Genomic DNA, 15,234 nt, shown 5'->3' with positions numbered 1-15,234 from the left:
ATAGAGATGAAGGAATAACACTGGAGATAGGATGCACTCTTGTCTTATACCTGATTTTACGCTGCAACATCTTTCAAGATCCTAATCAAACTTTAAATACAGACCATGTTTTAACTGTACAATGTTTACCATCACATAACTGTAGCATTCTGACCAGCTTATGTTGTATCTTGCCATACACTTATTCCAGGTCTACAGATCGATGTTATATTCATATGATTTCTGGACTATCTGTCGAAGTGAAAATCTAATCCTGACAATTCTTATTTGGCCTGAATCCAGCTGTTCTTCTGAGTTTTTCTTCCACAATTTTTCATTGCCTCAAGTGATCCTCGCAAGTTTTGTTTCCCTTTCCACAGATGATACTATGATATCCCCCCCTCTAATCACTTGACCATCTGACCAGCATTCTGCTGTAAAACTTTTATACCACAATATTTGAACATTACTGATTGAATCGCATCTGTTCCTTTTCATATTTTAGATATCTGGTGGCATTTTCTACCTCAAGCATTGATAAAAATGCTGGATTGTGCTCCTCTAGAATGTTTTCTACAAATGTTCTATCATTGAATTTATTTGCACTACTTGCACACATAACATCCAACAGCAATCGATTCCAATCACGCACCACTCTATGAGAGAAAAATCTAGACATCATCGCCTTCTTGACAGCATTCATTCTTAACTTCCATGGATGCCCTCATGTCCTTTTCCCACCCTCCATAAAATGAAAAATTCCATCAATTGAAATCCTATATGACCCTCTCAGAAGTTTGGAACTCTCAAATCATATCATCCTTCTTTCTCCTGTTTGCTAATATCTGCAGCCTACAAATTCTCAACATGTTTTCATAATCAATATTCCACAACCCTGATATTATTTTTGACATTCTTCTTTGCACTCTCTCTCTCTCCACTGTATCAGAATCACGGAAACCAGGAGACCAGATCTGCAGGCAATAGTCCAAGTCAGGTCTTATCAAGGCATCGTAAAGAGGCAAAATGACTTCCTTATCTTTACATGCCAATATTTGTTCAACATTACCATTATTCTATGAGTTATATTTACAATTTTTGCTATATGACCTTTGAACTTCAACTTCCTGTCTACTAAAACTCCAAGATCCCTAGCCTCATCAGTTCCTTCTAGCATAATCCCACCAAAACAAGCCGACATTAGATATCTAATTATGCCAAATCACACCTTACATTTATTAACATTGAAATGACAGCCATTTTCACATGTCCACAATTCCAGCCTATTCAAATCATTCTTCACATACTGCATATCAGCAGCACTCCTGATTACCCTATTTTTCTTTGAATCATCAGCAAATAGCTGTATGTCACATGTCATTAACATACAGATTGAATAACAATGAACCAAGGACTGATCCGTGAGGCACACCACTGGTTACCTTGAATATTGCAGATTCACACCAGCTGATATACAACTTTTTTGATATGTCAGTCAGCCATTCTCTTATCCATGACAATAATTAATAATCCAATCCCACATTCTCCAATTTATGCAATAGTCTTCCATGCTATATTCTGTCAAAGCCTTAGCAAAATCCAAAAGTATCATGGTGTATTAATTCCCCTTGTCTAACTCAGTGATAACATTATTATAGAATGTGAGCAAGTTGTTAAAATATGACCAACCCTTAGTAAACCCATGCTGTTCATTGCAAGAGATTCTATGTCAACCCATCCCTGAATGTGAGCCCTAACCAACTTTTCCAAAATGTTCACCACCACTCCTGAGATACCGATTGGTTGATACTTGATACTTGGATACAGCAGTCTTAGCACCACCCTTGTGCAATGGTATTACTATACATTCTTCCACTTCTGTGGAATCTTCCCTATTCCGAGACAAATTATATAGCCTGGTCAAGGGAATAGCCAGTTCAAACTGACTATTCAGTTCCTATTGCAGAATTCTTACTCAGTTTCTGCAACAACTCTTCCTCCGCATCCACGGGTTTTCTCATACAGTGAAGAAGTAGTGGTGAGTTCAATGTTGCATACACCAGATTAATAGCTTTTAGCAAAATGGCTGTTCATTAGCTGAACAATCACTTCTGCATCAGTCACCTATATACCATGTGCATTCAGTAGTTATTCTTTCATTTATTTGCAGCATAATGACAGAATTCTTTTGGGTTGTGTTTAACTTACAGAGCCAGTTTCTTTTCATAAGTGACTTTTGTAACTCTTCTGGCCACACAATCACACTACTTTATTCAAATAAGACTATAATTGCATCTATGTCATTAAGCTGCCTTAAAAAAAAAAAAAATGACTATAAGTTTGATTAGAGGGGCTTTTGCTAGGCCTTTTTTCTTAAGTTGATCAATCTCTGGAGCTGACATGTAGGTTTTTTTTTTTTTCTTTTAAATCCTAGGAAGACGGGTTTTCAATCCTACAATTCAAGAAAACTTCACTATCAGTTTTTCAGGAAGTATAATATAGTGTTCAAGACCATGAAATGGTAGTAGGCTGTCATATTCACTTCCCTGAATACCTTATTAAAATCAGTAATAGCCTTTAGCCACAAATTGGGGAATAAAAATTAAAAGCTTTCCCAGCAGCCTTTTTGCATCTATTTATTTCATCAAATATGTCATTTCACTTGCTTGTCCTATGTAACTCTCCACTCCATGAATTTATTTTGCAATTTGTGTTGACCATGACGGTATTTGTTTATCATCTGCTTTGTCTTGTCAGAGTGTGTTTTTAATCCTGCCATTCTACAGTGCTATCTGTTTCATTCAACATTATATCAGAGCTGTATCAACAGCAAACAAGAGTATTTTAGGATTCTCTCCATCTACATTTAAATCAGGCTTCATTCAGGTTTGTGTTTTTAAGAGTGTTCTAGAATTAAAACATGAACCTGAATGAAGGTTTAAATATAAATGGAGAGAATCCTAAAATACTCCTGTTTGCTGCTGATATCACTAACCATCTGAACTAGAAGTGATGTTGAATGAAATAGATATTGGGGAAAATAGCATCTCCACGTAAGGAGACTGGGGTAAATCACATCTCCTTGTCTTACTTCTCTCCTTAGATGTATTTCTAGGTATATGATTAACCTTATATATCATTGATCAATGCCTTGATCTTTTAGTGCCTGGAAAAATGTGTTATGTTCTACTGTCAAATGCTTTTCTGGAATCGATAAATAGTAAAGTGAAAGATGATATTCTCTGCATTTTTCAGTTAGTTGGTTTATTGCATATATACAGATCTCATACGGAGGTAGCAGGGTTTTTCCTCCCGGAAACTTGGGTTTTTCATCCCGCATACAGACAAATCGGCCCTTCAGAACACATGCAATTTACAGACAAAAAATACTAGTTGTTGTGGTGGGCAGTAGATGGGAATGATTGGTAGTAGAGGTTCGGTGTAGTGGCAGAGACAGTTGTATAGTGGATGTCCTCCCACGATGAGTCTTCAGATTCCTTGGAGGTGTCACGAATAATAATAATAATATTATCTATTGTGGAGAATTCTTTCTTAATCCTGCTTGCTCTTCCATTGTTTTCACAGTGTTTTTGATTCTATTCAGTATGGTTCTTGTGAATATTTTAAGTGGGGTAGAACATGCAATGGTCTATCATTGTAAATATTTCTCTCTCTTTATCATCATCAAATTCCTCACATCTACCCTCAAGGGATATACAGGATATTATTATAGTACTACATGAAGAACTTGTGCATCATTACTAACTTGCTATCAACAATTTACCTCCAAATCAAATCTGTTATCTGTCAAGACTCCAATGTTATCGGATTTTATATTTATGTCTTCTAAGGCAGTTTTTACTGTATCAATCCTCTATATCTTGGTCTCCCTCTGGGTCTTTTTCCTGCAAACCTGGCAGAGAACACTTGTTTTACTAATCTTTCCTCTCCCATTCTATTTAAATGACAATACCACCTAAGATTCGCTCTGCTAACACATTCCTGGATGCTAATAATGTCAAGTTGTTTCCTAATATCCTCATTTTTAATATGATATTGCCATTGATGCCATCTGCTTATGCCCCTAATCTTCAGTGAAGTGATTTATTTCTAACCTAGCTCTCAGATCCATAAGTTAAAACTGGTTTGAACACTGTCTTGTATACAGCTAATTTAGTGTTTTCACAAATTTCTCATTTATTCCATATAAATTCATTCAATTGACTTCCAACCATACTAGCTTTATTGTTTCTGTTCTCTATTTCCATATTTAATTTCCTATCTTCACTAAAAATTGTGCATAAATAGCTGAAATGTTTTACTTGTTCTATATATTCTCCCTTCACGATGCATTTGATATTTTCAATGTTTCTGCCAATTTTCATTTTCTTTATCTTGTTATTGCTGATTTTCATACCAAATCTATTATGACAGTTGTTCAATTTAGTCAGGGAATCTTGCAGACTTGTACTGAATTTATTTAGAAATACAACATCATCCGCATAAAGTAAAGAGCTGAGATTAACATATCCAATTTTGATATCAGGTTGAATACCACTTTCCTTCATAATGTGATCTATATAGATAATGAATAACAGAGGGGGATAATGTACATCCTTATCTGACACTAGATTTAATGTAAAACTATCATCCTGTACTTCCTTCAATTCTAACTGCTGAATTACAACTCAAATAAGATTAAATATTGTTTGATATAATGCCCCATTCACACCATATAACTGTAATGTTTTGAATAACTTTTCTTTTGATTTGGCCTAAATCCAGCTTGTTATTCACTAAGATTCCTTTCCACAATTCTACTCAACCGTTTCTCAAGGGAATCTTGAGAAAAGATTCCCTTGAAAAGAACTTGCATAAATCTTACCAGGAACACTCAGTAGAGAAATACCTCTGTAATTTTCACATTCAGTTTTATTTCCCTTTTTGAATATGGGTACTATGAGAGCTCTAATCCAATCATCTGGAATTTGTCCCTCTGTCCAGGCCTTCTGAACTATGCAGTTGCATTCAAGTTGTATTCCTAATTGCATCCTGGTGTTTTTTTACCACTGTGCTGTCACTGCTTGTTTCATTTAGCAATTACTCCATACATCAAGGATACCTTTTTCTCCAGTTTTTACGTTACCTTTATCATCTCTAATTCCTTTTACAGCACTCTTTCCTCCATTTCTGAGCTTTTCCAACAGCCACCTTGCTGATATTTATTTTCTATGTTCTTGCCAAAGTCTTCCCATTTTGTTTAGCTAGTTTTACACAGTTTAGCTTTTTTTTACATTTGGCTCTGTATTCTCTAAGAGCACAAGCTGACTTATTCGCCAAGAACTTTCAATATGCTTTCTTCTATTCCTTCACTGCCTCTTTAACTTCCTCTGACACCATGGAGTTCTGATTTTTCTATCCTTGCAGACAACCTCACCACATGCCTCTCTGGCTGCATCAAGGTTTTCTTCAGTGCTTGCCACTGAATCTCCAAGGTTTGGTTTCTGTTCTCAAACTCTTCCATTTTTTTTCTTGAATAATGATAGCAATCAACAATAACATACTTTTCTTATTCCTTGCCTCTTCTCTCCATGTGAATTTATGAACATATTTATGTTGGAACATTGTGTTAGTAATAACCAGTCGATGCCCTGAGCAGAAATCCAACAGGTATTTGCAATTATTATAAGCTTTGCTCTTTTCTCCAAATTTTCCGAAAACATTTTTGTATGTCTGACAATCATTTCCTACTCTACTATTTAGATCCCCAACAAGGACCAATTTCTTTTTAAAATTAAGTCAGTTGCTTTTTCTAAAGCCTCAAATAATTTCTCCACTTATACTTTAGTAGAACCTTCTGTGGGACCATAGGCACAAATAAGTGTCATTGTTTAGTTCAGTATTCTGATATTTGCCCACATCACTCTACTTGATATTGCCTGCTATTCAAGAAGATTAGCCTTATATTTAGTGTTGAATGCTATAGCTACTCCTTCTCTTCCTTGATTGTTATTGCCTGAATATAACATTTATTTCTACCTTTTTAAGGCTCCTTTGTTTTCTTCTGCCTCTTGTACTTTATTTATTCTAAATTTAGTGTAATCATCTTGTGCTTTTATTCTCAATAACTTGCTAATTATTATATATTCTAAATGAGTATGACCTTAATTCATTTGTCAAATTCTGCCTATGCTTTATTTGCTGACTGAGTTTGGCCAGGTATTTATACGTCTTCTTACAAGCACCAATCATTCTGCTTTACTAATTTACCAAACCATTCCCCGCAATACATTTCAGTTATTTATGGTTTGATATTGTTCATATTTCTGCTTCCTATCTTTTCTCTATATGGAAAATGGATTTTAATGGTTTGTGATCTATGTATGTCACCGTACATTTTCTCATCCAGGAAGATCTAATCTTTTGCATTCAGAGTAGCTTATCTTTTTGTTTCACATACCACCAGAAAATCAAATTTTAGTTGATCAACATACTCAGAAAGAAGTCTACTTGAAAGTGTCCTTAGCCAAAGTTCTTATGTTCAATGTTCCAAGGTCAAATATTTCAATGGTGGCATACAATCTTCTGGGAGATTCTTAGCGTCCACTGCACTCCAAGAGTCAAAACTGCCATCTTAATTTGTCTTACAAGAGCTGCACAGGACAGAGGCCAATGCTTCTGGGAAGTTATCATCTTTGCTCTGGTCAAATATCCAACTTTTCCTGACCAGGTTCCGAAGTGTGGAGGACAGTGACCTTCACTTACTGAGGCTGGATGATACTGTTGACCAAAAATTAGCCCTTCCACTGCCATTCTTTAGATGCAGTCTTGATAACATCTAGCTAGTAAGGTCCTATTTCAGCACAGAGTTGGGGTACTATCCTGATCTAGCTGTCCAGTTCTCATCTGCTCACCGACCTAACTTCTCCCTAGGATTTGAGCTAACCTTCCATTAGGGTACTTGGCTTAACAGGGTTCATCTCTTCTAGGCGAGTCTGAAGTTGGGATGGAAAGGCTAATGGGCTCTGCTTGTGTGAGGATAAGTAATAAACTAAAAGAATGGCAAGTACCTACTATATTTCTGCTCAGGACATAGACTAATCAACAATAACAAGTACATAAATTCACAATGAAAAAAATATGAAAATGTTATTACTTATAGTGATACCTTTAGACTACTACTTCTTTAGTCTCTTTCCATCCACTGAGAGATAAGGACACACCCTTAAATTTCCAGTTCTGTTTTTAGCTGTCTACCATCTTATGTCAAATCTTTACAGATCATCAGTTTATCTTATTCTCTGATGACCTTTCTTCTCTTGGTATCCACTCAGTTTTTTATTTTTCACCTTTTATCTGGCAGTCTACTAATATGGCCAACCAATCTCCACTTGCATGCTTTACAACATTCACAATATCTTCTACTCCAGTCTTCTCTGTAATTCTAGTATTTCTTATTCTATCCCTTTTTGTTATATGGAACATTCTTCTCTCCAAGGGTCTTTGGACTACACACAACCTGTCTTCCTGTTTTTAGTTGTTGCCCATGTCTCACTTCCATAGGTAAACACTGGAATAAAACATATATTAAGCCAGCCTGGTTGGCCGAGTGGTTAATGTACCTGCTCTCTAACCAATAGGTTGTGGGTTCAAGTCCTACTGCAGGCATGGATGTTTGTGATTGGTCTTGCTTGTCTACTGCTATAACCTTTGATATGCACAGCATGACCTCTGCTGTCCTTTCACCATTAAAACCATAAACCATCATTATATATTAAAGAGCTTTCATTTTTTTAGGCATATAAGTAAATCTAACAAGTAATCTTTATGGAGAAAAATGCAAGAAAGCTAATTTATATATAAAAGTAGCTAAGCAAGAGCTCTACTTTTGAATGAGAAGAATAATGAGAAGAATACCAAAAATAAAATAGGATGGCAACATGTTCTTAAGCAGCGTTTCTCAATCTTTCTAAGGCCAAGGAGTAGTAAAATGCTGAAAACAATTCTATGGACCACTAAGTTACTGAGGCATAGCTGGGGGGGGGGGGGATTCGGCGGCACTTTTTTGGCATTTTACATGTTTGCTGCCATGCTACTTCGGCATAGTCTGTTCCCATACGCCGAGCAATTTCACCTCTTCAAGGTGAGTACGGTAATCTCGTTGCAGGCGGTAAGTCATACGAGTATACTCGTAGTTGGATTGTGCAGAGCATATACCAACTACGAGTATACTCGTAGTTGGCAGCAAACGTGTTAAGAAATCTTGCCTTACTATCTATAAAACAGCAACTGAGTGATAAAATAGACTTCAACGATTTTGCAAACAGAAAAGCAAGAAAAACAACATTTTAGAATGTTGAAATTAAAGTTTTACTTCAAAAATTAACATAGTGTTTTAATTTATTTTCCTATACGTCATTTTGACTTTTAGTAATTTTTTTAAAAAATTAAGTAGGAATTATCAACATTTCGGAAAAACTGTGCCATTTATAACATAATAAATCTAAAAGCATGTTTTTAATACATATGGAAACATAATTAATTGAATTGGAAGTAAATGATTAAAAGTGTATCATCATTGAACAAAGTTTTAATTTTTATTAAACAAATAAATAATATGATCTAATTATATTACTACTTACTTTTAATGAGATGGTTGACTTCTCGGCTCTTGCAGAGTTGCTGGTCATCTGGCTCAATATTGGTCAAATTCAGTCGAAGATCGACACACACATGAAGATTTCTGTATTTTGTTTTTATTTGAAGGAGTGATGAAAATCCTTTCTCACAAAGATAAGTTGTAGAGAACTGCATGACAATTTTCAATGCTGCATCAGATAATTTGGGAAATACACTTCTCACTGAAAGCGAGATCCAAAATCGAGCCAAACAAAGATCACGGAATTGCATTTTAAGTCCACTGCCACTTGAAAGCTCATTTAACTGTTTTTTTTTTTTTAATAACAAAAGGTCGTTTTCCTGACTGCAAACGTGAAATGGGTCGCAAACCCACAGAAATTTCTTATAAAAGTTATTCGGAAAATATGTTTCAAAATTCTGTTTCAGATTTTTGAGGGTCACAAACCTTTTCCAGAAACTCAGAATCAATAAAAATATCATTTTCCAATGTTGGAAAAGGTGCAATTTGTCTGTCTTTTACATAATTAATCCATAAAAACCTGTTTTTTCTTGAATGCCTTTATTTTGTTGTAGGCATCAAGAACAGTTAAAGAATCGTCAACAAGGAGTGATGCAAAATCAGAATTACGTTCATTTACAAATAATAAAACTTCGTGCCTTAATTGAAATAATCTTGTTAGTGTTTTGACCCTGAAAAGCCAGCCAATTTCACAATGAAGCAATAGTTGTATATATTCACTGCCCATTTAATTGCAGAGTACTGAAAATAATCTGTTATTTAATGGTCGAGCTTTAATAAAATTAACTAGTTACAGCGTTATATAGCACAGTTTTAAATTCTGGTGGCATTCCTTTGGAGGCTAATGTTTCCTGTATGAAACAATGTACCCAATTCATATCCGGAGCTACTTCCTTGACTATAGAACCAACCCCACTATGCCTGCCTGGAAGGGCACGAACTCCATCCAAACAGAAGCCTATACATTTTTCCCACTGGATCCCTTTGTGTATTATGTAATTATTGAGAGTGTGAAATATTTTTTCTCCAGTTGTTTGGGATGGCAAAGTTCTACAAAACAATATCATCATGAATGTTGTTGTCATGTGTATATCTTACGTAGCATATTAACTGTGCATCAGTAATCTCGTCTATTTGTAACACATAAGGACTCTTCTTAACTCTTTCGATTAACTGAGATTCTACGTCACCTGCCATATCATTAATTCTGCGACCAACAGTGTCATTTGAAAGAGGAATCAAATCAGCAGCTTTTAGTAACTGGTTGCGAAACATCGTCTTACCACATATTTTATAGCTGGATGTAGCAAAATTTCCCCGATAGAATGAGGTTTCCCAGTTTTTGCTATGCCAAACTTAAGAGATAGGATGCTTCCAGTGCCTTGCTATTAATGGAACCCATGGCCGAAACTATATCTTTCCCATGATTTAATGTCCCTAAGAGTCACTGAAAAAGTTCAATGGGCTTATTTTTCACATCACAATGTTTAGTTTCTAAATGTCGGAGTTTCGCAGGTTTCATGCACTCGTTCGACAACACTTCATAACACAAAACACATTAAGGTTTCTGTTCACTTTCATCTCCACACCAAGTAAACCCGAATTCCAAATATGAACTGTTATATTTCCTACTGTATTTTTTCTTTGAACTGCTTGTTTCTTCTTCTTTAATAGTATCAGATTTACTCGCTGTTACATTTGTATACAATTAGGGTTGGCATCACCTGCGTCATTTGCCCTTCTTTTCAAAGTCTAGTCCTAAGCCACTTTTCCATTATTAAAAAACGTTTCCGAAAAACATATAAATATATAAATACTGGGGTTAACTCATGATACACTTTGTCCAAGTATCACTTAGCACTTCTCAAGATATACTGAGCCTTGGAAGGAGGGAAACCTTCAATAATAAAAATCAATAAATAACAAGCCGTTGGTTGAAATGTGGATAACACATGTTCACTTCAAATCTGACAAAACAGCAAGGGAAGGCAGAAGCAATAAAACTATATTATTGTTCACTTCACTCCTCTTTTATTATTGTCATTCTGCTGCTACAAATTTAGTGGCAGAATGACGAATAATAAAAATGGTGAAGTGAACAATAGTTTTATTGCTTCCACCTTTGAACATTCTGACAATATTTGTTGTTGTTTTTTTTTTAAGTCTCCATTTGATTTCAATAATTTTTACTTACTTATTCAATTTTAATTTGTTTAGATAATTTTAAAAAAAAATATTTATTTAATTAATTTAAGTCTGCCTTCGGACTACCTGTCCCATCATCGCGGACCACAGGTTGAGAAACAACGTTCTAAAGGATAATGAAGAATTTAGAAAGTAACAGAGTGAAGCACAAAAGGCATTAGAAATGATAAAGTGATATGAAAATTGAAGACAAGCTTATTCTGGATTTCAAGTTATAACTTTGAAAAATTATTAAATGAGAAAATCCAGCAGTAGAAGAATGGTAAAAGTCAGAAGGCATGCATCAAGTGTACTTTAGTATTGGGGGGGGGGGATCTGAAATGCAGAATGGCAAATGTAGTAGATGATATTTGAAGTGAAATGATCAGTATAAAAACTTTACATTACATAATTCAAAAGGTATAAAATGTTTTTATCCTAGCAAATTAAATACTTTTTTTTTAAACACCAGAAAAATAAATATAATTTACCATTTCGGAATTGGTGAAAGAAGAAAGCTTCACTACTGTTATTATTGATTTATGAATAATAATAGTGATAAACATTCACTTTGACTTTTTTTTTTTTTGGTAAGTTAAAGTTAGCATATTAATAAAGTAACATCTGAAAAATAAATGCACAATTTTCAAATATAGAACACTATTTCATGATCAAGGAGGAGAAACTGCATAAACACGTGAAGATGAGAACAGATCCATGCATGAGCGCATAACAACACATTATTAATGCAAACTCAAAAATAATCATTAAAAATTACAATGGGCAAGGACAACAAACTGTCATTCAACATATCAGCAAATGCCTATATTGGAAGTGTCAATATTTTAATGTTAACATCAAAAAAGGTTTTAAAGACTAACATTTACTTATACTACATAAATCAGTTTTTGTATCTCAAAAATAAATAATAATTCTACTGGTACAAGTAGCACAGATCTCCCAAGATTAATCCTTTGACTCATCACGGGAGGCCTATATGGAAGTCAGATAACAATAATAAATAAAGCATATCTAAATAAAGTAAATCATAAAACTTTTGACATAAAAGTTCAAAATTTATGGAATTATAAAGAAAAATTTTTCAAAGATCCAAATATTACTGGAGAAAAAAAAGTTTGAAAAGAATGAAACTTTTAGAGGCCCAATTAAATCTGACCATCTAGTTATTTATTCACATTTGACACTGCTAGACACTTTATGACCATTCCCATACCACACAGGGTTTTTGGAATCCGGTTGCTGCTGGAAGAAGCAGAAGAATGAAGATGCCCTTTCCGTGCAGAATTAGTATGACAATCAAATATCCATGCTCGTGGTGGGATATAAATCCACAGCCAATTGGCTAGGGAGCAGGTATGCAATCCACTCAGCCAACCAGGCTGGCAGGTTATTTCAAATATACAATTCTGAATCCCTAAATATCCAATAAAAGTGTCTTATAAAATAAATCGGATACAGAATTTCAGTATTATGATAAAAAAACATTTTGTCCATTTTTTTCCATTTTTTCTAGAATACACAGGATTCCAAAAATATGCCTGCTTTCCTCAATGTATGGGAGCCCAGGTAGCTAGAAATCTGAAGATTATTATTATTATACAGGCACTTCCAGTCTGTGGACTCATCACAGGAGGTCTCGCTAACATATCACCAAGCAAAAATCATTTACACAATTGGCAAGCTTCACTTTGAACTCACTCACTGGCAAACCCATTTCACTCAATGATCAATCTCCAAGAAAAAAAATCTAATCTTCATGTTCCAGCTAACTGCATTCTTATTCAATTCCCAAGGATGATCCTTAATCCATTGCCCACTAGTCATGTATTGAAAACCTATATCCACCCTATAAACTCTAAGTGCAGTTCTATCATATCCTCCCTTTTCTGTCTATCAACCAATTTCTGTAATATAATCTTTAATCTATACAAATTCTACAGACCAGCAATCATCTTGGCAACAGATCTATGGAATGCTCTTCCTCATCCTAAAGAAACCCAAATGTACCCAATAGCCAGATGGAGTATGAAAGCCTTACAAAGAGGTATAATAACATGCTTATTTTTGCTTATCAGAATGTTCTTCAATAACCAGGTAATCCTAAAGGCTATTTTAGTCACTTCTGCATTATGCTCTCTGAACTCACTGTCCATCAGCATCCCTAAATCTCTAGTCTTGTTAATTTGCTGCAGTCTAGTTAAATGTAGTATACACGGTAATTTATCTCATAATGCAATACCTACTTTTCTACATAAAATTGATTGTCCTTTGTCCAAATGTCTATTTAAATATTTACCATCTTTATTAACAATTCCTCTACCCAGTTATCCAGTTTACATGATCAGCAATCTGAATATTTCCTATATCTCTAATGTAGACATTAACAGCACTGAGCCCTGTGACGTCACTAGTCACACCCTTTTTAAATTCTATTTCTCCATAAGCTATTTTGATGAAAATCCATTAGTATCCTCTCTTATCCAAACTATTTGTTCTAAAATATGTGACAGACTTCCAGGCAGTATCTGCTCAAATGTCTGTGCAGGTCCACTAGTATCATTATGTAGCAGCATTAAGTATCACCATTCCTCCTATCGAACTCTGCTGTATAGAGAGTAATTACTAGGGCATGGCTTATCCCTCACAAAACTGCTAAATAATTTCAGAACATTCTATTATCACAGTGACCTTAATTTGGCTGTTGCAAATTATTACTAATTTATGATCAAGTGAATTTTGACAAGCTGTGCAAGCAGAGACAATTACATAACATAAATGAATTGTGTTGAGGTGGTTTTATTTTCTTCAGCTCTTTTGGGATCAAACCACAAGGCAATGTTTAAGTACATAATGGATGCATTCCTAGGAACAAAAATGAGAATAAGGATTAGTTACATATTTATAAGTGAATACCAAATCCTCTCATTTATTTATTTATAGGTTATGGTAGAGATCTGGTTGGGTTTTTTGAATTATGGCTGAAGTAACTAAGGCTATGAAGCTAATGCATTAAGTCTGTTAATTACATCTTTGGTTGGTTTACCTGTTTTGCAGAATAAAAAAAATTGTAATCAAAAAGAGGGGATTCGAGCTTAGGTCTTTCTAATCAATGAGCATCAATACCGACTGAGTAGATGACTTACGAGCAACACCGGCAAGGTTTTCCTAATCCTGCGGCTTTCAATTACCTAATTGGTTTGTTTTTGATCAGAATGAGCAAACTAAGTAATCAAAAACTACTACAATTTTCAATAACTACAGCTACTTCGTTTAATTTATCAGGCATATTACACTAATGGCAACACTAGGTAATAAAGTACTTAAAATTTGGATCAGTAATATAAAATGCGATCGACATGCTATTTAAAACGACGTGCAGATGGTATTTTTATCGTCTGCACGGAAAAAAATGAAGGGAAAATTCAAACATCTTAAGAGAATCAGTGGTTGAATTGGTAAAAAAAAAAGAGATAGGCTATAAAAATAACAATTTATAAAATCCAATATTATCATGAAGTCCTTGATAATTATAAGGACGTTTTGTCAACGAGTACTGTTCCCAATTCAACCTCTAATGTCAATAAAGTAATTATTACTACTACAACTACTGTAAAATAAGAATACTCACGTCATGGGATTCATGGCGGCTGATTAAAAATGGGTAGCCAGCAAAATCAGCAATAATACCGGATACCTCGAAGGAGAAAAATGCTATCAGAAAACACCCTTTTATACAGGAGACGACGATCTTCTAAATTTTACTAATTCTTCAGCGTAGTATGCCTGCATCAGTACCACGTAAACAGCAAAATCTTCTTAGAAACGAAAATGCCAAAGGACTACAAACTATTACAACGCAACATAACACAATCCTCCATTTTCGAAGTTCCTTAACGCATTCGAAAGATGGAGCTGTGCTTGTGTAACACAAATATCTGTATTCTAGATAACCTGTCGTATAAAACAATTACTTATTTTAAAAAATATGAAGTAACTGTATCCTGTCCACATATGAATTAAAACGAAAGCGTCTCTAAATGATAATTACGATCTGAAAATGAACATAAAACGAACCAATTTCTAGTTGGCGTAAATGGCAATGTAACCTCCAGCTCTAGCCTCATGCACAGGTGAACCGATTAAGAAAATATCCCATTTTTCCATTTTCAAAATTACTTATAGAATAAATTTCTGCATTTTTAATTCCGTTGAAAATGAGATAATATTTTCAAAAAAAATATGAAAGATAATTCTTCCTAATGAATAAATTCTGATCAGTTAGTATGTTTGCAGAATATTCAGTTGCAAATAAGTGAGGGAAAAAAAGCTGGAATAAGTAATAAATGTCATATATATACAGTATAGTTTCCAAACGTCTGTGATTGTGGACA

At 34.6% G+C, this 15,234-nt stretch overlaps 1 protein-coding gene across 1 annotated transcript in view; it reads right to left on the bottom strand.

Moving 5' to 3' along the window:
• The window catches only part of LOC150093230 (uncharacterized), a 96,202-nt gene extending 81,252 nt beyond the window's left edge, over positions 1 to 14,950 (bottom strand). The window contains exon 1 of the mRNA XM_090413811.1: positions 14,472 to 14,950. Coding sequence (XP_090269937.1) covers positions 14,472 to 14,485 — 14 coding nt within the window. The 5' untranslated portion in view covers positions 14,486 to 14,950. The remainder of the gene's footprint in view (positions 1 to 14,471) is intronic.
• Positions 14,951 to 15,234: the final 284 nt, after the last annotated feature.

This window comes from Typopeltis vanoorti, chromosome 24, assembly GCF_054136105.1.
Source record: "Typopeltis vanoorti isolate ZY-2024b chromosome 24, IOZ_Tvanoo_1.0, whole genome shotgun sequence".
Taxonomy (NCBI): domain Eukaryota; kingdom Metazoa; phylum Arthropoda; class Arachnida; order Uropygi; family Thelyphonidae; genus Typopeltis; species Typopeltis vanoorti.
This window is presented reverse-complemented; position numbering and strand designations above follow the sequence as displayed.